Source organism: Anguilla rostrata, chromosome 3 (genome assembly GCF_018555375.3).
Source record: "Anguilla rostrata isolate EN2019 chromosome 3, ASM1855537v3, whole genome shotgun sequence".
In the NCBI taxonomy this organism is placed as follows: domain Eukaryota; kingdom Metazoa; phylum Chordata; class Actinopteri; order Anguilliformes; family Anguillidae; genus Anguilla; species Anguilla rostrata.
Window position 1 is genome coordinate 69,889,057 of NC_057935.1, and position 22,440 is coordinate 69,911,496.

At 49.4% G+C, this 22,440-nt stretch overlaps 1 protein-coding gene across 6 annotated transcripts in view; it reads left to right on the plus strand.

The window, feature by feature from the left end:
- myo1b (myosin IB) overlaps nt 1-22,440 on the plus strand; it is a 97,528-nt gene that overhangs the window by 59,092 nt on the left and 15,996 nt on the right. For all 6 annotated transcript variants that reach the window (XM_064329550.1, XM_064329552.1, XM_064329551.1 and 3 more), the window contains exons 7-18: nt 889-952; nt 5,624-5,722; nt 6,570-6,673; nt 8,726-8,873; nt 9,997-10,115; nt 11,412-11,498; nt 11,685-11,750; nt 16,376-16,480; nt 18,527-18,589; nt 19,295-19,495; nt 20,067-20,293; nt 21,336-21,536. In XM_064329550.1, the coding sequence (XP_064185620.1) occupies nt 889-952; nt 5,624-5,722; nt 6,570-6,673; nt 8,726-8,873; nt 9,997-10,115; nt 11,412-11,498; nt 11,685-11,750; nt 16,376-16,480; nt 18,527-18,589; nt 19,295-19,495; nt 20,067-20,293; nt 21,336-21,536 (1,484 nt within the window). The remainder of the gene's footprint in view (nt 1-888; nt 953-5,623; nt 5,723-6,569; nt 6,674-8,725; nt 8,874-9,996; nt 10,116-11,411; nt 11,499-11,684; nt 11,751-16,375; nt 16,481-18,526; nt 18,590-19,294; nt 19,496-20,066; nt 20,294-21,335; nt 21,537-22,440) is intronic.

Here is a 22,440-nt window from a genome sequence, read left to right on the forward strand (position 1 = left end):
TTGGTTGCTTGTACCCCAAGGTTCTGTGGAGAATTTTCGGGGGCTCGTTCTACTCCCTGTGCGGGAGAGAGAACAGTCTGTGTCTTGGCTCTCCTGTGACAGGCAGCAGCTTTTAGTGTGTGCCTGTACTTGGAATGGAGGTTGATCCAAGGTGCTGAATAAACTCCTGCTCCCTCCGGCTGGTTGACTGTTTCAGTAGGGAGGCGCCTGACCCGTTCTTCGCTGGTCCTGACGTCTTTCTGCAATTTAAAATCACTCCACAGCCAGATATTCTCTGGGCCTTGGCAAGGTGAACCTGTTTGGCTTTTTAGCATCGGCAATGACGCCTTTGAGGTTTTTTTTTTTTAAAGTTTGCGTTGCAGTCTCTTGAAGAAAGTCTGCATTTAAACGCAATCATTAGCTCAGAGTACACAGCGCAGGCACGGAATGCTGCAGTACAGGTGTGCACAGTGTGTTTTCATACCTGTGGTCTTCAGGCTGGCACATTTTTCATTTATTTATTTTGCCCTGAGTTGGTCTCTAAGCAACAAGTTAAGCGCCTTGTGGTTGGCCAGTACCTGACGAAGGATGAGAATGTAATTTTTTTTGGGGTGGAGGGGCTTAGGAAGATGGAACTTCTGTTCATTGGTGTGTGGGAAATATGTCACTGCTAAGGCTTAGATATCAGCGAGGATGTTATGTAATATGTGAGCACAATTTTGATTGCACTAATGGACTGGAATAAATCAGTGCATTAGTATATTACACTTCATTCACCTCCCCCCCCTCTCTCATTTTCAGGAGCACGGTCATTTGAATGTCATATGAACCGGCCTTACTTTTTTTTTTTTTTTTTACAAAATTTTTATTGAATTGCCAACATTTCGAATGATTTTGTCTCCTTCACAGGGGAAGTACATGGACATCGAGTTCGACTTCAAGGGCGACCCGTTGGGCGGAGTCATCAGCAACTGTGAGTACCGCGGGGCGGGGCGGAGCTGTAGCCCTTGCTCACAGCGATGATATCACAGAGGAGTGCGTGAGCGTCGCCCCATGAAGCGGGGGGTGGAGCTGATTTGGGGCGCCGGGGTGCTGAGGGGAATCCGTTCGTCCTGCTTGGCGTTACGGCAGAGACTGTGTCCACTCTCCAAGGCGCAGGTGGATTTTTGAACCACTGCAGTCGTCCACCCCCCCGCCCCTCGCAAATATATTCCACACTGCAGCGTCCCCCTGCTGCCTGCATGCCCATTATCAGCAGCTGCAGAACACCGCGTTGTTTTCGTCTGTTCACATTCCTGCACGATGTCATTTATTCGTATAGCTTGGGCTTACGTCCACATTTCCCGAATGGTTATGAAGCTTTTTTTTTTTATTATTTTTTATTTTTTTTTTACCTAGGTTTGAGTCCTACCCGCGTCTGAACCCTCTGTCCTCTCAACGTTAGCGCTCAGCCTGCCTAGCTGCAGGCTCGTCTGTCAATATCCGGCCTCATCCAGGGAGGCTTATTTCCACGGAGAACAAATAAGTCCTCTCAAAGCACCCTCTGCTTAAACCTTGGAGAAAATAGCCTTTTAAATGACTTCAGGCTTTAGTTAAATAGTTTTTTTTTTTTTTTTTACTTTTCTCAGTGTGAAATTTCTTCAGTCTCAGCAGGGTTGTGGATTGTACATGCTCTGGATCGGGTGTGTTGTGTGCTGTGTTTCCTGTGACCTTGCTCACAGAGGGAGGGCAGAACGCTAGCCATAAAGTTAGCTTTCACCGACAGTGCCTTAGAGTGTCGTTGGTGGGCCTCTGTTCAGCGTTGCTTTTCCATCCCTTTGTGATGTCATCAGGGAGCTTGCTGTGATTGGCTCGATTCCCCAGCATTCTCTGCCTTCAATTGCCGCCTGCCTGGAGAGCAGCTAGTGTCGCGTGCCGCGCGACGGGTGAGAGAGAGAGAGGGTATCGATTTTACGAGGTCGCACGCGTCCCCCGCTGGCCTTGTGGGGTCCTTGCACGACTGGCCCGGCTGTCCGTGCGGACGCCCGATCAATATCGCCGTGTTTGCGCTAGCTCTGAGTATTCAGTGTGATGGCGCCGTGTCAAAAAAAAACTTCCATCTCCTACGTATTTGAATGTTAATGAATGGTTGGTTCAGGCTTTATTTTCCCCTCTAATCTCTGTTTTGACTTTAAACAGAGTCCTCATTGCAGGCTCTGTCTCTTTAATGCTGGTTTCTGCCACCAGCTTGTTTTGGTTCTTTTCAACGCTCTTCCTCTGCACAGGTTACATAACTGAGGCTGAGCAGCCAACCTGTACGTGGGCAGTGTTTTCCCTGTTTCAGGTCCCTGTAAATTAAACATTCAAGCTCTCCAAACCTGTCGATGTTTACTTCATTTATTTATTTATGCATTCGTGCCTCGCCAGTGAAAGGGCATCATGTGGGAGGGGGCGCTCTCATCCCAAAAGCCTAATTTACGGAAAAGGTCGCTTGAACCCCTGTTCCTGTTGTGTTTGCTTCCCATACTCGCTTTAACTCCCGCTGTTCGAGCTGCACTAAGCAAAACAAAAAAGGGTTCCTTTTTGTTCCGGGAGAATTCCGCAGGCACCAAATACCAGGCCATAGCCGGACGTTGGTCGAGGGCAGCCATATTTCTTTTTCATCGCGTGTTCTCTAACGGACTGTTCAGCCTCCAGAATTCCTTTCTGTATGTAAAGGTTATAAGGAGTGGACAGAGTTGACGCATGCATACCACCCTTCCACCCCCCACCCACCCCCTGCCCCCGCAAAAAAAAAAAAAGGTCTTGCTAAACACTTGATTTAGTTTCAGGCCTGTGTCATACCCATGGAACTAAATGGTTGTGCAACTAGTTTCCCTGGGGGCACATTGTATGCTGCGCCATTATGACTAAGAGCTTTCACACATTCACAACATCTCAACATCTCGTATAGTTGGCTTGATGATACAATGGCGGTGCCCCAGATATAATGGAGAAAGCCACTAGTTTTTTGTTTTTTTTCCTAATTTGAACTATACCAGGGGCTCTCTCTCTCTTTCTCTCTCTCTCTCTCACTCGCTCTCTCTCTCGCTGTCCTTCAGCTTTTTCGTTCTTGCCCTCCGTTCTCCTGCTTGTTTTGTCTACAAGGACTTGCGCAGATTACAGGAAACATAATAACAAAAAAAAAAGGATCTTTCTTAGACGCCATCGCCTATAGGAAATGGCTTGAGGTGCCTCTGTGTCGAATTCAGCCCCGTTTCAGTTGAGTGATATTTGAGCTAGACTTGTGAGTCATGTGATCTCTAGTTTGCACCCTATAGAGCTGATTCTGCCATGGCAGGACACTTCTCAAAGCCCACAGCAACCCGAAGCCAAGAGGCTTACGTGGAAGCCATTCCTGTGTCCTGATTGGCTAACGGAGAGCCTGAGGGGACGGAGTAGAGACCCTGACGGTCAGTCGCTCCAATGCGGTGTTCAGTCTTCCTCTGCCAGTTCTGCAGGGCCATGGGAGATGTGTGGATGCAATAAAACACACACACACACACATACACACACACACGTTTGTATTGCTGTACTTGTGAGGAATTCCCATTGACTTACATTCATTCCGTAACCTCTAACCCTAACCCCAACCCTAACCCTAACCCCAACCACTACATGCCTAACCTTAACCCTAACCTTAACCTAATTGTAACCCTAACCCTAAGTCCTAACCCTAAAACAGCCTCTTGAACTTGTGGGGACCAGCAAAAGGTCCACACCTTGCGTAATTTTCCTCATCTTTCTATCCTTGTGGGGACATTGGGTTCTCACAAAGATAGTAATACATGCCCACAAACTAACATACACGCACACATACTCACATACACACACACACGCACCCACACACTCATGCACACACACGCATACACGTACACACACAGAGGAGAATGTGATCCTCAGACATTTTTACAGCAAATGCTGTTCTTCCATCTTCTTTCCTTCACTCATTGAGTGACATCACCTCCTTTTTTCTGTATCTATTTATATGCACCTATTTAGTTAATTGGATTCATAGATTAACGTTTAAATGTATTGCTTTGACGACATCATCAACTTAACCTCCTGCCGATGAAGCGTCTTGAATTTGGATTGAATGGACTAATGGTGAATTGCTTCTAGGCTTACCAGGCAACAGTGTCATCATTCAACTCTTCCAGTGTACAAAAGGGGATGGGTCAAGCCTTCCCCCCCCCACCCCCACTGCCCTCACACACACACACTCCAGGGGAAAGACTCTTGAACGTACTCATTCGTTTGCCCCTATGAGATATCAGTAGCGGGCTTGTGTGTGAGGTAACTTAATTGCCTCTGACGAGTGTAAACTAGACAGTTGACAGTGGGAAGATGACCATTGTAGCCTTGAGCAAAGGCCCTCTCCTGGTCCATTATCTGTTTGTGGAGGTGGAGAGAACAATCCTAGTGACTGCCTTCAGATAGCAGTGGTCAATAAAGACAATGGCCAACTGATACAAAGATCTTTTGCAGTGATTATAGATTGCGGAATCGGCATTGCTGTTCGTTGATGGTGCAGATCTTTACCGATCACCTTACGTCAGCGTTTTCCCTGATTGGCCACTATTGCGGAATGGGTGGAGCTCCCCCCCTGTCTCTCACCACTCTTGGGTTCTTTGCTCTTTGTGACTTCCTGCCTCACACGGGCATACAAAGCAAACCTAAGTAAGGGTCGTTACTATAGCGACTCCGATATCTGGTCGTAAAACGGGATACGTTTTTTTTATTTTTTATTTTTTTTTTATATGGCAGCTGTTCAAACGGTCACCACGTATCCTGAGCTTGGAGATCTGAGCTGGCTTCATAAAACACTATCTGATCCCCCGGTGAATTGTGGGTAATCAATTCCTGGGTGTGTGCGTTACTCTCTGGCTTTTGTAAAGTTTAAAAATAGACTGCAATCAAGAAGACACCTAGCCATAATGAATAAAAAAGGACCATAGAAACTTTAAGAACGGTTCTAAAACAAAATGGTTTCCTCAGGGCTGTTGTTTGCTGTTAAACACTGAGATCAGCTTATTCGGTGTTCTTTGTAAATAAGGACATGCTGTACACGATTATGTTTTCCACTGCTCCCAGTATGGTTTTTTCCCCTTGGGTTTTCCCCTTTCAAAGGTACCAACCTGTACAGGTTTTCACGAACAAAACTGGTCTTGAACCCCACCTTGGTGCATTGTGACACCTGACTCAAAACATCTGATGTTAATCTCGTTCTAGCGGGTTTGCGTTTGTAATATGCAACCACAGACTTGATTTAAAACATGGATTAAATATCTTCTTCTTTTTTTTTTGTTTAAAGCAGTTTTTGTCCTCTTTGCACGTATAGTTCAGCAAGGTCAAAATCTGCTCTCAGAATTTTGAAAGGAATGTAGGTGTTTATCTTCTGATTGAGAGGGTGAGGGCGTAGATCTGGAATTTTTAGACATTCCGAGCTCTCATTTATCAGAGCAGTTAGGGGTTAGGTGTCTTGCTCAGGGACACTTCGACATGCCCAGGACGGGGATCGAACCGGCAACCCTCCGACTGCCAGACAACCGCTTTTACCTCCTGAGCTATGTCGCCCCTTATGATCATGATGTTGACGGAATTAACTCTGCCTCCTCTTCCTCAGATCTCCTGGAGAAGTCGCGGGTGGTGAAACAGCCTCGGGGAGAGAGGAACTTCCACATCTTCTATCAGCTTCTGTCCGGAGCGCCGGAGGACACTCTGAGTGAGTGATCGCAAACCCCCCCCCCCCCCCTCGACCCCCCCACTCTGACACTCCGTTTCACAGTCTCTACTCCCTCTGGCACTTTGTGCAACTTATTCAATTCATATGATACACCCGTTCTCCTGTTTGTTTATGTCTTACCAGTTAATTGTTTCCAAAGCAAAGAGTGCGTGTGTATATATATATATGTACACAAAGTGATAACTTTGCAGAACGTTAATCAAAATGGTTCTCAGTACAGAGTATAGCATAAAAATTTGTTTCTGTAGATTTGTCATTATTGTTTAAGGTCTTATTATTTCAAGCGCCAGTCACAGTTTTAAAGCTTCTTTATGTACTGTATTTGTTGAATTGTACATCCATTGAACGACACAAGGTTAGAGATCTGAGTGCTAACGTGACCTCCCGGAGGATAGCTTTCACGGAAGGCATTCACTCACTCTTTGATTTAAGTAAATGGTTTGCCGCCATCAAAGCAGGGGGGAGTGAACAATGGTAACATAAATCTCCTATCTTGAGATGCGTTTCCATAGAATCGTCGCCGTGACGATAGACCCATTGTAGTTCCTGCAAGCCGCGGTGCCAGTTGCCCCTGATAAAAGTCTTACGCACGCAGGCAGGCAGGCTGGCAGGCAGGCAGAGAGAGAGAGGCTGTATAACATGACACCAGCTCAGGATGCAAATCCCATGGGCCAAAATGAAGGCCATAAAATCTCTGCTGTCTGTTGATTGCCCACATGCAACTGCAGTGACACAACCTGCCAATCCAGCCCCCCCACCCACCCCCCCACCTTGAGGTCTGACCTGTTAATGACACTGTATGTCTGTCCGTTTGTCCGCTCCTCAGAGAAACTGAAGCTGGACAGAGACTTCAGCAAGTACAACTACCTGAGCCTGGACTCCGCGGTGGTGAACGGGCTGGACGACGCCGCCTGCTTCCGGACCGTCAGGGTGAGTCCATTCATCCGCTAGCATGTAGCCATAGCAGGGCTTCCGATAACACGTAGCTATAGCGTAGCTTCTGATAGCATTTAGCCATAGCACGGCTTCCGGTAGCATGTAGCCTTAGCATGGCTTCCGGTAGCATGTAGCCTTAGCATGGTTTCCGGTAGCACGTAGCCATAGCACGGCTTCCCGTAGCATGTAGCCATAGCGTGGCTTCCGGTTGCATGTGTACGTACCCTCCCTCCTCTTCCTGTTACTTTGTAAATACACCTCCTCACTGACTAATGGATGGAGTTTAAGACAATGCGTGCCCCAGTCACTCTGCAGAGATGGGGGAAACGATCGTTATACTGGGCCCTGTTGGAGACCTTGGCTGTTCAGCGGCGCACGTGGTCCTGTATAAACCACCCGCGACGATCTCTGGACATCACAGAAGCGGCGAGAGGACGTTGTTCCCTGGCTGGGACCCGTCTTGGCGCGCTCCCTCTCTGTTATTCCCCGGAATAGCGGCTCATTCCCCCCCCCCCCTTGTTCCTTCCTGTCCGAGGGGCGACTGTGCAGCTGCGGGGGCCAGACAAATAAACACGCTTCTGTGCCGCTGCTGTACACACACAGCACAATGGGGTCCAGTCCCCTGGAACAATAAGGCCCACCCCCCCCCACCCCCGCAGGCCTGAGGCCTGTCCCACTGTCAGGGCCAGAAGCATGCGCTGCCACAGGTGCTTCTGTCTCTCGCCCTCTACCTCTCTCACTCTTTTTCTCTCTGTCTCGCTCTACCTCTCTCACTCCCAGTCTCTCTCACTCTTTCTCTCTCTTTGTCTTACTCTCTACCTCTCTGTCCCACTCTTTCTCTCTCAATCTCTTGCTCTCTACCTCTCTCTCTCAGTCTTTATATCTCAGTCTATCTCCCTCTCTTTCACTCCTTCTGTCCCTCACTCTCCTTCTCCCTCTTCCCCCCTTTCTTTCTCACTTGGCCTCTCCAACTCTCTCCAACCTTCTCCCCTCACTCACTCTCTCTCTCTCTCACTCCCTCTCCCTTCCTCTCTTTCTCTTGTTCTCCCCTCCCCCTCTCCTCTCTCTCTCCAACTCCCTCCCCTCGCTCTCTCCTTCCATCTCTCTCTCTCTCTCTCTCCCCCCACCCACCCTACTCTCTGTCTCTTCAGGTTGTGCTTTGGTGCTGTGTGTGTAAATTAGCGTTCATCACCGCGCTTGAAAAAGAGGAGGCCGTTGCAGGAGAGCTTACTCTCCTCACCCACGTAGCCGCCTCCCACACACAGCACTCTCACAGCGCTCACACAACGCTTCTAAAACACCCACAGCGTTCTCACAATGCTAGCATTCTGTTTACAATCTCGCCGAATGACCTGTCAAGGAAGATCCGACCCCCCGGGCTTCCAGAGAGCGTCGAGGCTCCCCGTCTCCCCGAGACTCGTGCCTCCTCCCTGCCCCGGCAGCCTCACGATCGTAGAGCTCAGCGTTAGAGGGGGGGTTTCTGCTCCATCTGGATCCCTCGTTACGGTCATGATTACAGGGAAAGTCTGGACTCCTGCTTTGATATCGGACCCTGACCCCGCCCACTAACTAGCTTACGTCTGCCCCTTTCCAGTCATAGTTATTACAGTGAGGGTGTGTTCGTTTTAACATTTGGGGTGCTTTGTCGTGAGTGCCTTACAGAATGTCTTACAGGTTGTTCAAAATGGAAGTGGTGTTTCTGTGGTGTAATCCAGGCACCCCCTCCCTTCTCTTGCCGATGCTAGTACGTAGTGCGGATCCACAGTCGTCACAGCTGTGTGTGTTGTTATATACCGGACCCTTTCCCTTTTAATCCCAGAATTAATTGCGCCTGAGCCCTCATTGCAGCTGTGTTGCTGTTCTTTACTGAAACGGTTTGCCCGCCCACCCCCCTAACCCCACTACCCCCCTGCCTACCCTAGCCCCCCTAACCCCCTACCCCACTCCCCCCCTACCTACCCCCCTAACTTCCTACCACCCTACCCACCCCCTCTACCCCAAAAAAACGTCCCGTTATTCACGGGCGCCTGTCCCTCTCTCTCCCAGAATGCCATGCAGATCGTGGGCTTCATGGAGGACGAGGTGCAGTCGGTGCTGGAGCTGGTGGCCGCCGTGCTCAAGCTGGGCAACATCGAGTTCAAGCCCGAGTCGCGCGTCAACGGGCTGGACGAGAGCCGCGTGAAGGACAAGAACGGTGAGGCCACGCCCCCCCCCGCGAGTGGGCGGGGCCCTCCGGGGGGGTTCAGAGGGCTGTGGACCCCACACCGGCATGGTCGGGGAAGGGAGCGTGCTGTTCGTTTTGCTGTTTCGGTGTCCATGACGATGGGTCCCAAGGTGGCTGCAGAGTCTTTAAAAGTGGCATGATGCCAGTCTTAACTGTGGGAGATGGAGTACATTTGTGCCTTATAGACAAACTCAATAAGCCAATTTTTCATATTTTCTGAAATACCATTAAGACGCACGACATCGGTCATTTCTAAATAATTTATTTTTCTGTGCTAAACTCATACATTTTGCATTCAAATAATCTCCTGAAACACTTTCGAATCCATCTAGTTTTTCTCATCCGTTTCCTTTCGAGCACTGCTCGTTACATAATCAGCACAAAAGGGGAGTCTTCTAAGCTCTTAATTTCTATCCCCTGTATGTCCTGGGTTAGTTAAGCAAAGTCATATGTGTTGAGTCAACACAAAGCTGCTAGTCCGTCCTCTCTCTGCTACGGGGAGAACCTGCGGTGAGAGTACCTGGTTGAGCACCACTGCCATCTACTGTTGGATATGTGCCAGTGCTTCGGCAGCCTGAGGTCTGGAAACGTTTAATGCCATCAACAACAATGGAACCATTATAGCCCGCAACCGTAGCTCCCATTCCAACCTTGTGAAACAAACCAAACTACGCTCTTCCGTTTTATGTGATTGATAGACGTGTAGATCAACATTGCGTTCTTTATAGCCGAGAAATGTGTGGTATGACTGTGCACCCGGACTCAACCGGTAAAGATGTTTGCTTAACTTATGTCATTGTTGTTATGGATTACATTATGTCCCTCTGAGAATACTATGAAGCCTCACAACGCCCAGGATAAGCCAGGGCTTATATATGACACCGGTTTGAGTGGCCAATGTGCCTGATACTCTTACGTGGCTTTTACCTACCCAGCTATGTTATGAACAAAATGGCTTCACTGTGAGGCAACTGGAAGTACTTAGGTTTTGGGGGGAAATCTTAAAGCCGTAGTTATGCACGATTGGGGTGGTGTATAGCTGGTGTTACAGCGCCATTTTTCATGTTCATCGTTCGTTTCCCGCTCCGGACAGACCTGAAGGAGATGTGCGAACTGCTGGGGACCGAGCAGTCGGTGCTGGAGAGAGCCTTCAGCTTCCGAACTGTGGAGGCCAAGATGGAGAAGGTCTCCACCACCCTCAACGTGGCCCAGGTAAGACCTGCCTCACCTGCCACACCCCCCTGAGAGTTGACCCTCGGGAACAAATAAAGTGATTTGAATTTACTCCATCATTCCATTCCAAGGCGAGAATGCCCCAAAAAACAAGTCTTGCTTCACAAAATCCTCTGTGTGCATTTTCAGCAAAAGATGCTTGTGCTTAGTGATTGTTTTTGACTTTGTAATTTTATTTTCATGGTATAACTTTCATGGTACCAGTAAATAAATGTGTTATATAACCTTAACAGACATGGGAGAGATTTGTGTTGTCAGGTTTATTGTGCTCTTATCTTGCTTTACACCCTTATAGGGGGTTTATGCATTGCAGTTCTGCTTTTTGAGTTGTTTTTTCCCTCTGTAGGGCAGGTAGGGCAAATTTAAAACCTTTGGGATAAATGTTAGGCTGTGAACATTGGTTTGGTAAGTAGAATCAGGTGTCCCAGTGCTGGTCTAAAACAAACACGTGCACCCGCACTGTCTATTTTTGGATAAGACTGGACACCCCTGATTTAGACAGTTTAGAGAACAGCATATTCATGGACGCATTAATACACAGATACTCCAAGTCCAAATCCCTTCATCACAAACATCCGGTCAGTTAAAACAAACAGTGTAGTAACAGAAGAGGTTCCATGGCAGTAAATCAGGGCTGTGGCTCGACCTCCGCAGTGTCGTAAGAGCTCCTGGGGACCAGCGGTCCGGTCCCAGCTTCCATGTGCAGGGGTGCTGCGTGGGGAGGTTAATGACAGGGGTCCTCAAAAATGTTAGAACATAGGATGTTCTGGGGTGGTGGGGCCCAGTGTGAGGTCTCTTCATGGGGCCCAAAACCCCTGGTGGGGCCCCTGTATGCGCAGGACAGCTGTTGTCCCTCTGTCTCAGCAGAAGATGGAATGTCGAGAGAAGTTGAGTTTCTGATGTTTGTTTACCCCCCCCCCCCCCACTATGTTTATACTGCTGCATTTGAGGACATGCTGGGCTTTGTTTTGTTTGAAAATGAGCACTTGAATTGTCCGAAACGTGCATGCCTAATAGTGTCAGAAACATTGCATAGAAACATTGCCATATCAGTATGTGGGCTGAGAGCCTGTATCTTTCGCAAGCCAAACGTTCATTAAATCAGCTGCTAATGTAAACTATGCGCTCTGCTAGAAGTCACACGATGTAGCTAATTAAATGGGCGTGGCCCCGTTTTCCATGTAATCCCCCTGCTTCTCTCTCCTGTCGTAACTCTTGCCGGCGCTGTGTGAGTAAAACAGAACGATATTTCTGTCGTCTCTCTCTCTCTCGCAGGCCTATTACGCACGGGACGCGCTCGCCAAAAACCTGTACAGTCGTCTCTTCAGCTGGCTGGTGAACCGGATCAACGAGAGCATCAAGGTGCGCTCCCCGTTCCCAGCCTGGCAGCAGGCCGTCTGGCTGGCAGCGGCTAGCTTAGCCTGCGGCGTGTGTGAGAGTCCTGAGCGTGTTCGCGAGCGTCTGCGCCGAGTTAGAACTCGTTCTGACACTTTGGCTTTAAATGCATATGGATTCAGTCTCATCCTCTCTCTCTCCCTCCCTCCTCAGGCCCAAACCAAAACGCGCAAGAAGGTGATGGGCGTCTTGGACATCTACGGCTTTGAAATTTTCGAGGTAAAGATCGCCACTTCCTGTTCCTACCCATAATGCCGTGCAGGTGAAATTAATGGTGAAGCTTTATATTATGTGTGCTGTGAGCACTGAAACCACCTTGAGTGCATCTCAATGCATCCATGCATGCACTGGGAACTGAGACAAGAAGAGAAAGAAATAATCCTTATGGAAAAAACCTGGCCCACCGTTGGAAAAGTGAGTGCGGAAAAGAAGGTAGTGTGTTCTTGTTTTTGCAGCACTGATAATTTCGTAGCCTCTGATGAGGCCTCACATTCAGCTGGGGGGGCTTTGCTGCTCCTCCTGAGCTGCATGGGCTTGTTGCGGAGCGGTGGTGGAGCAGCTGCAGGACTGGTCTGATGAGCGGAGGGTGCAGGTGCACGTCGGCCCTGCATTCTTTCTGTCACAGCAGCTGGGTCGTCTTTCCCAAAATCCGCACGCCACCACCGCCGCCACAGCATGCGTACCCTCAGATACTCACACACACACTCTCTCGCATTCTCCTAATGTACATGTGAGGCTCTCTCACACTCATATGCACGCACGCATACGCATGCACGCACATGCACACACTCATGCACACACACTCGTGCACTCTCACACTCATATGCATGCATGCATACTCATGCACGCACATGCACACATTCATGCACACACACTCGCACACTCTCACACTCATATGCACGCACGCATACTCATGCACGCACATGCACACACTCACATACACTCGCGCACTCTCACACTCATATGCATGCACGCACATGCACACACACACACACGCTCATATGCATGCACGCATACTCACACACACACACTCACGTGTGCACACACTCGCGCACGCACACACACACTCACGTATGCACACGCACGCACACCACACTCACGTAAATGCTCACACTCGCACGCACACACACACACACACACACACAGCCTGTATAGGTTCATTTTACTATCACTGCGATTCAGCCACAGAAACCTGGAGACGCACGCTGAGGCGATGGTCTGGTGGTTGATGGTTTTGGCTCCTAGTTTCTTGCAGGAGGCCATTACACACATGCGCATGTAATGCGCAAATACCTTTTCTTCAGCTTACCTTTTATTGCGTCTCGTATAATTTCTCTTCCCAGCCTGATACAAGGCATTCATAAAAAAATATCAGCCGACTGACGCATACTGTGTGAGTCAGTCTTTCAGCCAGCACGCTGCGCAACGTTAGCTCTGACTCAGGGGGTCGGTGTGCTGTGGGACTTTTAGATGTAACTCATTAATTTCCCCCTGGAACATTTCTCAGATTTGGTTCAGTGAGGCAGCGCTCTGTGGTGAGGGGAATGGCGAGACGGCCGTCTCGTACGCACGGTCCGTGCGCAGAAGCATGTCTTATTTTTCTCCTCCCTTTTGAAAACCCCAACTGCTGACTTGGCAGATCTGCTTCCTGGGTTAATTTAAGAAAAATTTTAAGAGATTATCGACAGCTGCCAGATCTGCGGCCCAGAACTGCGCAATAGGTGGGCCTGTCGAATCCGAAGCTGTGGCCCAGAAGCGCTTGTCGTATGACTAAAAATTGCAAGGTTTGAAACGACAGGCATTGGGCCCCAGTGGTTGTTTGACCTGGCAACCTTTCCGCGTACGGAAACTTGGCCGTGTGTGTTTGAGGGCAGACGGGGGAGTCTTAGCTAAGCGCCGCCGCTGCCATGCTTATGTGCCCTAACGGGCTGGACAGAGCCAGTCCTGACAGAGGGGCACTTGTGCCTGAGAAAGAGGGGTTTCGAGCTGGGAGGTGGGCATAGGGTTGCCAGGTTTAGAATTTGTTGAAACTAGACAACGTGCACAGCTGGAGAAACGTGCGCAGCTGGAGAAACGTGCGCAGCTGGAGAAACGTGCACAGCTGGAGAAACGTGCGCAGCTGAGAGCTGGGGGCTGTCGGACCTGGGGAGGGTTCCTCCCCGGAAGCGAGGAACCGACGTTGGATCGGTCCCTAAAACCCAAATCCTTTACAAGCTACTGGTGAATTTCTTATCCGTCGGTCGCACGGACCGGATGGTGCATTGTGTCCGGTCAGGACCGCGAACCGGACAAGTGCAAATATTTTGGAGACCGGACATTTCGGAAACCCGCACGCCTGGGAACCCAAAGTGTGGTTGCGGGGGGCTGAAGAGCCTGTCTCTCGCTCACTTCCTCCTGACGGGCGCGGGGAGCGCCCCCAGCTGAAAGGGGCGAGCCTCTGTTCGGGCCCTGAGAAAACAGCCGCTGTCCCGGTAAGGATCCCGGCGGATCCTTAAAGGCGAGGATCTGTCTGAACGGGTCCCAGTGGGTTAATAACGCGTAGCACTGTGTCTCACCGTAAACACACGCCACATGTCAGGAAGGGGTCTGCTGCCTGTGGTCCCGGAGAGAAACGGGGTCTGCTGGTTTTTGTTTCTGCCTTAAATTCAAGAAAGCCAATTATTGGACGGTGCCATCAACTGCTAGTTGCTCAATTAGCGTCTCATTACATTCTGCATCCAGCAGACCCAGTGTGACTGTCCAAGGCCAGGGTTGGAGACTCGTTGATGCAAGGTTACACGCTAAACAGCCCCAGTATGCTAGCAGAGCTCTAGCCCAGATGTAGTGATGTCTGAGGACTGTCCAACTGCTTTTATTCTCCTGTTTCTTCTTTACATTATTTTGTGCAGTAGCTTTGCCCAACGCACACTGGTAAATAACATTGGTCCTCACAGAGTCAAGATGTCTGTGAGCAGTTTCGTACTTTTAGTGCATCTTGGATTTCTGGTGTGTTATCTTTAATCCTGACAATAGTGTATGTTTCTACCACCACGTTCCAGCATGTAATGTTACATTTTTCCCATGTTTGCCTGTCTCCCTTTCCCAAAAAGACTCAAACCTTTGTATGAACACCCCAGCCATCTCTAACAAATGTTTTTTTTGTTTTAATGTGCAAGTGTGTCGTCACGTTCTAGTAAATTTGTTTGGGATTTCCAGCCACTCACTGAGAGTCCCTTAACAGTGAGAGCTGACTTGGTTTTAACCGTGCATGTGCCACTGTCTCTGACCATCTCTCTCCTCCCCTCTCCTGAATGTTTTTGTTTGTGTCGACAGAACGGCGTAAGTACAGAGGAAAGAGTGTGGTGAAGGAGTGAAGGCATGCTGCAATTCTAGCCTTTTAATTCTAGTCCTAATTTAACTTGCGTCATGTTACACGTCCCTGCCTGGGTGGGGAGGAGCGGCATCGCTTCCTGTCTGGTGCACAGCTTTCTGGGAAATGTAGTCAATGTTGCAACCACGTCTCTGTTGCACTGGCACAACATTTCCAGAAGGTTCTGCATCAGTCAGGCGCTACCCCCTCCTACCCCCCCCCCCCCCTCGCCCCTGGCCCGTCCCACCCTCTCTGTTCCAAGCACAAAAACAATGCTGTCTGATTTCTGAAGGCTCGGTGGTAGAGAAGTGACTCAATCTCAATCGGCCTGCAAAGCATTGTGGGTGTTTAATATGTCCGCCCGCCTCGTGGCCATCCCATGAGGCATTGGGAAGGCGGCCCCCTGTGCCCGGGAACAGAGAGTAGGTCTGGGCCCTCTCGTTAGTTGTGGCGTTTGCCTGCCACTCCCTGGAGTTTACCGCGAGCTTTGCCTGGTGCCTAGGTGCACCTAAATGTGTGGGCATCTGCTGTGGCTTTTTTTATTTTTATTTTATTTTTTATTTTTTTGGAGGGATGGAGGTATGCTGGTCTTCTGAAATGGAGGTAGAAAAACAAAGGAGATTTACTTTAGGAAAGCAGGAAAGCAAGCAGGATGTAGCTTCACCAGTCCTGCTTTTTTGCGAAGGTCTTTACCCCCCACACTGCTGTTCTACTCTTCGGGCTAAAATGTTCTGTTCCTTCGTCTGTCCTCCAGTTAGACTCAGCAGCGCCTCCATCTCTCCCGCTGTTCTTGTAGACCTTCTCTAGAGATGCAATCCTAACATGTGTACCACGAGCAAATAAGTGTGGCCTAACCCATCCAACCAGAACCTTTAAGCAAATGAACATCACTTTAACAAAACTGGTCATAATTGACCGGGGATGGGGTGGGGGGTGGGGGGTGGGGGGTGAGTTGGGGGGGGTAGGGATCAGGAGTCTGGAGGCGATCTTAAAACAAACGGCCGATTTACATTCATTTGTACTTCATCGATTCTGTGCGTTCATTGTGGTTTTGTGTTAACACTGCGGAGTGCCCTAGACTGAAAAAAAAAAAAAGGTCTAGATTAGCATTGCTGTTTCACAGAGAACCTCGCATAGAACTTAAATCCTGTCCCCTTGTACGTCAGAGGGAGCTTTTAATGTCTGTTTGTTTGAGAGAGATTACCGTCTTTGTTTGGGTGTCATTGCCACAGGGCAGGGGGTGGAAGCGCTTATCTTAGCGGCATAATCTGTTCTCTCTCTTCGAGGCTCCGGGGTGTGTTATGAAAAGAACTGGACTGCAACCGCACAGCTGGGTACAAAGGACATGTCACTCGTCTTCATGTAGCAGAGACGATGAGAACGCGGTGTTGTTGAGCGCGCTGTTGAGGTGTAATGTGGAGGAGCGGTCGCTCTTTTCCAGGTGTTTGTGAAGGAGGGAAAGTGTGGGTCCTGACACGTTGTCTTCTGCTAACAGGACAACAGCTTCGAGCAGTTCATCATCAACTACTGCAACGAGAAGCTGCAGCAGATCTTCATCGAGCTGACGCTGCGCGAGGAGCAGGAGGAGTACGTCCGTGAGGTGAGAGAGAGGAGAGGGGGCTGCGCACACTTGCACCGGCGCCATCTGCTGGGCAGGAGGTGTATGACAGGGCCCACCCTGGTCACTCTGGACCCTGAACGTGATTGGCATCTGTGCTCATAATTATTCTGCATACCCCACGCACTGATTCAGGTTTTTTTTCCAGTATAGCCTTAAAGTGACACGTACACACTCTAGTGTGGACACACTTGGCTGCCCTTTAAGGTCTGCTAGCCTAGCTTCTTTGGGTTTTACATTAGAGGCAGTTTAAAAGCATTCCCATGTCATTTGGAAAGGGTTTCTGACCCTGATACTGTTAAAAGAGTATATCAGAGGCCTTATCTGTTTCAGTCTCTCTCTCTCTCCCTTCATTTCTACAATCCCCCTCCTCTTCTCTCCCCCATCCCGTTATCATTCTTTATCGCTCTCCCTCTCTTTCTCTGGCTCCCTCTCTCCCTGGGTCCTGTGGGATGTGGGGTGGAGGTGATCCCTCCGTCCAGCTGGGGTAAACACTTTGTTCCCCCGGCCCCCGGGCTCGGGGCGATCGAGCCGCGCTCTTGTTTGCTTTCAAACCACCAGGAATGTGTCCTGCTTACCCTCTGACCCCCCCCCCCCTCACCCCCCATCTTATTCCGCTCCCTGGCTCCCTTCCAAAATTAGTGCATGGGAACCTAGGGGGGCCCATGAGACCACGCGCGGCTTTGGAGGGAGGCACGGGGGGGGGGGGGGGGGGTTTTGCGGGATGGGGTTGGGGGGACGGGACGGCCAATCCCGGTTGAGGCCCGCCTCCCCCTCGCCCCGCCTCCACCTCCGCCTCCCCCCGCCTCCACCTCCGCCTCGCTCCGTTCACACAATCCACCGAGGACCCGTTTCCCAGCCCCGTTTGAGACGCTGCGCGCTTTTCTCTCGGATCTCGTTTGTTAACGAGGCGACGTTCTTTCCTCCGACACTCGTTATGCGCCACATGCTCAATCCCCCCCCCCCCCCCCCCCCCCCAAAAGGGCTGACCCAGGGTCAGTCATCAACCCCAACACTGCACCCCTCCCACCCCACCCCCCACTACCCTCCACCGTTATGCGCGAGAGGCTGGTTCTGATACGCTAGTCAGTGCTTTTTTTTGGGGGGGGAAACTATCTACGGAATTTAACAGTTCACATAAATACAAACAGTCGTGGGCTAAGTTGGTCCCTGGTGCGTACATGTTCTGCGTGCGCAAGAGAGACGGAGGTCCAGCATCTCTCATCGAGCCCTAGACCCTGGAATGCATGGTGAAGCCCGATGGCTTTAGCAGACTGAAATGCAGAACTGCCCGTTTTAATGCAAATGGTAACGTAACTAACCGAAACAGTAAATCCACCGTTTGACCATCATTTGTCTGGCCTGTAATAAAATCTAAATGAGCTTTATTAACATGACAACAAGAATGCAGGATGTCTGAAACAAAATATTAGCAAAAAGATGAAAAAATTATGGACAGGAATAACAGGATGTGCATAAAATTACACACGACTCATACGTAAAGCAAAGTGTATACTGTACATTAAATATATTTTTCTTTTTCCATTTTCTGCCCTTGGTGTCATAGTGTCTCCCATGGAAGGATATTTTATTCAGGCTGTTCCCTTTCTCATCACTCAATAGTGACCCAGTCTGTCAGTTTATAATGTGTTTTGAAGCGCTCATAGAGTTATAGTATGTCCTCTTAAACAAATTTTTGAGATATTTCTTTTGTAGAAGATTGTGTTAGTGCACTTTATCCTGTGTGGAGGTGGAGCTGGATTCCAACTGCACTGTACACAGTATTCCGAGTTCTGTTGATAGTTTTGGGGTTTTTTCTGTGTAGTGAAGGATTTGTGGTATAAACGGTGCAAATCTCTTAAGCCTCACATATCTCACATCTCCATCCCTATAGTCTTATCAGACATCTAGGATTACACTTCAAGGTGCTGTGCGGAGCAGCCAATTCCATTCTGAGACAATGGCATTTGGAAGTTAAACAGGAAATGGTGATCCGTTCAAGACCTCCCTTCTTCCCTTTTTCCACAGGGGATCGAGTGGACCAACATTGATTATTTCAACAATGCCGTCATCTGCGACCTCATTGAGAATGTAAGTTTATTTTACTTATTTATTATAATTTTATTCTAATTTCAGCTTGAAACCTGGAGCTTCTGTGTCACTTTTATTTCTTGCACTAGTCCGTCTGTTATGCTGCCACATAACGGTACGGTAGTAACTGAAATACGGATATTCAAAAAATATGATTCATTGTGGCTAATAGTGCGGCCTAGTTTTATCACTTGTTTGTAGTCATCAGTGCCTTGCCTCAGCTAACCGTCATGAAGTGCTTTTCAACTCAAATGGCGGTTTAGCGACCGCACAAACAATGCTGCGGTTTTACTTCACCCCCCGTCCCGTCTCTCTGTCGCTCTGCTCAGAACCAGGACGGGATCTCGGCCATGCGACCTTACGGCCTGACTTTTATCTCTTGTTTGTAGTCATCAGTGTTTTTACCTCAGCTAACCGCCATGAAGTGCTTTTCAACTCAAATGGTGGTTTAGCGAGCGCACAAACAATGCTGTGGTTTTACTTCACCCACCGCCCCGTCTCTCTGTCGCTCTGCTCAGAACCAGGACGGGATCTTGGCCATGCGACCTTACGGCCTGACTTTTATCTCTTGTTTGTAGTCATCAGTGTTTTTACCTCAGCTAACCGTCATGAAGTGCTTTGGACTGAGATGCATATGGATGTTTCCTGAACGTGTGCTGCGGTTTCACTCTCCCCCCCCCCCCCACCTCCCGTCTCTCCGCGCAGAACCAGAACGGGATCCTGGCCATGCTGGATGAGGAGTGCCTCAGGCCGGGCACGGTGACGGACGACACCTTCCTGGACAAGCTGAACACCGTGTGCGCCGAGCACCCGCACTTCGAGAGCCGCCTCAGCAAGAACTCCAAGTTCCTGGCCGACCACAGCCTGCCACACAGCTGCTTCCGCATCCAGCACTACGCCGGCAAGGTGGGGTGGCGGGAAATCGCTGCGGACGGGAGGGGGGGGGGCGGGGGGACAAGTCTGGGGCTGCACTGGTTCTTTAACTTTTTAATATCAGTACCCAAATTATAAGTATTTTTTTATATCGGACCCAAACTACAAATCGAATTTAATATTGGGGCCTAAATTTAAAATAATTTTTAATATATGGACCCAAATTAGAAATACTTTTTTAATTTCGAGACTCAAATTAGTAATTTAGTACCTTTTGGGCACCTGTCAAATACACATGCGAGCATAGCCTAGTGGACTACAGACTCATTCCAGCACCCATCAAATACACTCCTGCTACTTGGAGAAGAAGTGCATAAATGTATTTTCAAAAATTTTAATTCATGAATATTTATTTTATCAAGTATAATTAATCTGTAATTCTGAGTCATGTCCGAACCTCAGCTAGTGTCATGCACGTATATAAATATAAATGGCTGGCTAAGCTAACGTGAAACGTCAGTGTGTCGCATGCATATTTTAGCTCTGTGGTGAGGTGTGAACAGCGTGACTGAGGGGGAGGGCGTGTTGTGTCTCTGCCCTGTAGGTGCTGTACCGTGTGGAGGGTTTCGTGGACAAAAACAACGACCTGCTGTACCGGGACCTGTCCCAGGCCATGTACAAGGCCAACCACAGCTTGATGAAGCTCCTCTTCCCCGAGGGAAACCCGGCCAAGGTCAACCTGAAGAGGCCCCCAACCGCTGGCTGCCAGTTCAAGGCCTCGGTCGGCACCCTCATGAAGAACCTCCAGACCAAGAACCCCAATTACATCAGGTAATCCTAAACCCTGATTACGCCAGGCTATCCCTGATTACATCAGGTAATCCTAAACCCTGATTACGCCAGGCTATCCCTGATTACATCAGGTAATCCTAAACCCTGATTACGCCAGGCTATCCCTGATTACATCAGGTAATCCTAAACCCTGATTACATCAGGTAATCCTAAACCCTGATTACATCAGGTAATCCTAAACCCTGATTACATCAGGTAACCCAAAACCCTGATTACATCAAGCAATCCCTGATTATACCAGGTAACCCAAAACCCTGATTACATCAGGTAATCCTAAACCCTGATTATGCCAGGCTATCCCTGATTACATCAGGTAATCCTAAACCCTGATTACATCAGGTAATCCTAAACCCTGATTACATCAGGTAACCCAAAACCCTGATTACATCAGGTAATCCTAAACCCTGAGTATGCCAGGCTATCCCTGATTACATCAGGTAATCCTAAACCCTGATTACATCAGGTAACCCAAAACCCTGATTACATCAGGTAATCCTAAACCCTGATTATGCCAGGCTATCCCTGATTACATCAGGTAATCCTAAACCCTGATTATGCCAGGCTATCCCTGATTACATCAGGTAATCCTAAACCCTGATTACATCAGGTAACCCAAAACCCTGATTACATCAAGCAATCCCTGATTATACCAGGTAACCCAAAACCCTGATTACATCAAGTAATCCTAAACCCTGTTTACATCAGGTAACCCAAAACCCTGATTACATCAGGTAATCCTAACCCCTGATTACATCAGGCAATCCCTGATTACATTAGGTTACCCAAATCCCTGATTACATCAAGTAATCCTAAACCCTTATTACATCAGGTAATCCTAAACCCTGATCAAGTCAGGTAATCCCTAACCCCAGCTACACTGGGTAATCCTAAACCCCAACTTCATCAGGCTCTAAACAAAGTTTCTGTGTCAATCGAGGTAATAAACCTCAGCGTAGCACTTTGCGTAACCGTAAACCCCCCCCCAAACTTACTTCACAAGGATGATGGCTCTTCCCTTCAGGTGCATCAAGCCCAACGACAAGAAGGCGGCCCACATCTTCACGGACTCGCTGGTGTGCCACCAGGCGCGCTACCTGGGCCTGATGGAGAACGTGCGGGTGCGCCGCGCGGGCTACGCCTTCCGCCAGGCCTACGAGCCCTGCCTGGAGCGCTACAAGATGCTCTGCAAGCAGACCTGGCCGCACTGGAGGGGCCCCGCCAGGTAAAAAACCGCCGCTGTCCTCTAACGCTAACGCCACGGCCCCCAACCACCGGTCCCTGGCAACATGGCCGCCGGTCCCCAGCAGTTACAGTCAGTCATGATGAAGTGCGTGATGCTGCTGACCTTACAATGTTGTAGCCATCACTGAGACTTTGAGTCTCAGATTTGCCGGGCCACAGGCTGAAAAAGTCTGGAATACCACTGCTCTAATCCACGGAGGAGGGAGGGAGTCATCCAGTCCTAATTCCACTGGTGTTGATTCTCCACGTATCGAATCAAGTTGCGAGTCATTTGGAAATTCTTCATACTCGCCTCTGATTGGTCCCGATTGGTCACGTGGCGCATACAGGGTTAAGACAGACAGACAGAGGTGCTTTATTAGTCCCTGTGAGGAGAGATTCTGGTGTCACCCAAGATGAAGGAAAGGAGTCAATCTGATATCAGCAGTGACGTGACTGCTGTAGAAACAACCCTGGTGCGTTAAATACATTTATGCTCAAATTTCTGCTCAATCCACAGACCAGTGAGGCGAAGCACATTTACCTTTCGCCCTCAGTGGAAATATTTCAGTGGATATTTAACTTTAAAAGCCTCCGTAGTGTCGGTTGGCGGACGATGGTGACAAGCAGGGGCCTGCTGGGGCCGCGCCCTCCGCCAGACAAGCTCCGGCTCGGGCCGCCTATCTGGTTGCCCGGGGAGACGATCGCACGGGGCCTCCCGGTGATGATCGCGATCTCTCGATCGGTTCGTCTAGCTCTCGTCCGTTGCCCGCATAACTGTGAAACGCCCTGCCCGGCAGCGGAAACCCCTGCAGGGACAGAAGCCCTTGTCGGTGGCGTGTTGAGACACAGGCTGGCCCTCATCCCTTATCGCTCTCTGCAGCGCCTGCACTGTCCTCGTGTGT